This window comes from Salvelinus sp. IW2-2015, unplaced genomic scaffold (genome assembly GCF_002910315.2).
Source record: "Salvelinus sp. IW2-2015 unplaced genomic scaffold, ASM291031v2 Un_scaffold3786, whole genome shotgun sequence".
Lineage (NCBI taxonomy): Eukaryota > Metazoa > Chordata > Actinopteri > Salmoniformes > Salmonidae > Salvelinus > Salvelinus sp. IW2-2015.
In genome coordinates, this window is record NW_019945060.1 from 30,460 (window position 1) to 32,931 (window position 2,472).

The 2,472-nt window shown below is 40.9% G+C and overlaps 1 protein-coding gene across 1 annotated transcript in view; it reads left to right on the forward strand.

The window, feature by feature from the left end:
• Window positions 1-1,681, forward strand: part of LOC139026050 (perforin-1-like) — a 23,289-nt gene extending 21,608 nt beyond the window's left edge. Inside the window, exons 2-4 of the mRNA XM_070441350.1 lie at window positions 499-661; window positions 1,125-1,244; window positions 1,415-1,681. Coding sequence (XP_070297451.1) covers window positions 509-661; window positions 1,125-1,244; window positions 1,415-1,552 — 411 coding nt within the window. The 5' untranslated portion in view covers window positions 499-508 and the 3' untranslated portion in view covers window positions 1,553-1,681. The remainder of the gene's footprint in view (window positions 1-498; window positions 662-1,124; window positions 1,245-1,414) is intronic.
• Window positions 1,682-2,472: the final 791 nt, after the last annotated feature.

Consider the following 2,472-nt stretch of genomic DNA (forward strand, 5'->3'; position numbering starts at 1 on the left):
GGGATTCAGTCCATTGCAAACAGTGAGTGGCTTTCCAAAAGGCGCTTTTAGTTTTGCACAATAGCAGATATAGAAAATTAAGTGTCAGTTTGGTTGAGTACACCGGATGACTTCTCAGCCAGGTTTGCTGTCAGAACTGAATGTGTAACACCATGGGACTGATTGTTTCTATGTCAAGTGTCATCTCCCTCCATCCAGGATATGCTGGTGTGTAAATCAAACACACTTCTGGAAAGCCCCTCTCTGTATTTCTGCTGATTCAGAATTGTTATGGTGTCTTCCATTTATTTTTTTCTCTCTCTCTGTCCATCTATCTCTCTCTCTCTTCTTCCACTGACTAAACTCTTAATACTGATAACATGTCCTGATCTTTCAACTCTATTTTTACTCCACCTCTCTGAATACAGTTTGAGGTGTTACTGTCAAGCTCTTATGGACATGTTTATACCTTCCCCTCCCCTCCTCCCCTCCTCTCCTCTTCTCTCTCCTCTCTCTCAGACAGTGTACCATGGCCTCTCTCTCTCTGTCCCTGGGACTGCTGGTGCTATGCACCCTGGCTCTTGTACACTGTGACCTGTATGATGGCCACGTCAGGGTGTGGGGCCTTAGTGCCTCCAACCTGAAAGGAGACTTCCTCTCCCAGCCAGACCCCTACATCAAGGTGAATTTATTCATTTATTTTACCTTTAATTAACCAGAACAGTCAGTTAACGAAACAGTCTTATTTACAATGAGGGAAAGGCAGGTGGGGTGATAAAACCGAAGAAGTACGGTAATGTTACAGACAGGACAGACATCCTAACACAAAAGGACAGAGACACAGCCATAATCAAACAGTAAACAGTAGACAGTCAGCAGTCATTTGTTTGGATATCAAGTCGCCTACAGTGACGTGTGAACATGAAAATGTCAGTGCTTGACTTGTTATTTGTTCGTTGAACTTATAAAAAAAATGAATGAACAAACAAACAAACAAATGAATGAATTAATGTATTAAAAATACATGTAGAGGTTCCTCATTCAAGTGAGCCAACTGTACATACATAAAAAATAATTTAGTATTAAAAGCACAATAATTTAAAAAAATGTTTAATAAATTCTACTGACAACATTATCTTCCTCAGGTGTGGTGCGGCCCAGCCTTCGGTGGTATGAGCAGCATTCTGAAGAACCAGGCCAACCCCACCTGGCCCGGCGAATTCAACTTCGTAGACATCATTCACAACTCTGTCCTGAAGCTGGAGGTGAGTTCCCCCCTTACTATGCAAAGCGCTTTGAGCACTGAAAAAGCACTATATAAATCCCATCAATTATTATTATGATGATGATGATGAAGATGATAATGAGGAGGAGGTGCAGGAAGATTATTATGATTATTTGTTACTATTATTGTTATTATGATTATTATTATTAGGTTTGGGATAATAACGTCGGACCAGATCACCGCCTGGGAACTTGCACCACCACTGTCTACCCAGGAACACACACTGAGACCTGCCACCTGAAGAAAGGCACCGTCTACTACACCTACAGCTACGACTACAGTCACTAGAAGGAACAGAATGATGGTTAGATTGTAACCTAGGACCTTTGTGACCTTGTGTCTGATTGGTTCTCTCACCCTTTCACTCATGTATTCACTTCCTTATAGCATCAATTAAAAAAATGTGCTTTACGGCAAGATGGTCTTAGTCTGGCTTCATCATGTTTCTGAATTGTTTAATGATTTCTCAGATGATGCCTTAGAAGATGGTCCGTAGCATATTAAAAGAGATAAATCAATATTTCTACTAAATTTGAGACCATTCGACATGTACCTTTTGCAGTGTCACGACGTGGCCCTTGCGGTTGTATATCATGCCCCCCCCCTCTTACTATCTCTCCCACCCCAGGTTTTACAACGGTCATAAATTCCTGGTAGAAACTCTTTCTCTTTGCTGCCATGGAGTATGGAGGGAGAGATCCTATGGAGAACAAAGACATTCTTCTTCCCAAAACTCTTGATCTCCAAAATTGGAGAATGAAACAATATTTATATTTTTGAGAATGTGGTAATGGTCTGTGGACACTTAAGGGACAGTCATGTTGAGTTGGTTTCATTTGGTGATCTCATGAAGGACAGAAAACACACATTCCTGTCTTTGGTTGTGTCCACTAATCAATGATGGGGTTTACATCTAAATGTTGTGAAACATATGTGATTACATATGAAACTATTTGTGAAAAGATGAAATGTGATGTTATCCTTCTAAATGAGAGCATGGATTTTCATATAAAGTTTAACTAGTCAGTGGCCACGCGCCCGTCAGCCAGACATTACATCAGGCATCATGGTACCGCTCTTTTCTACTCCAGAATAAAATTACTCGTGACAAAATGTACATTTAGTCAAGATAACACCGGGACAGGGAGTTCCCACGTTGAAATGGCTGGAACTCTGAAACTTTCAACAGAGAAGAAGTACTACTCGGT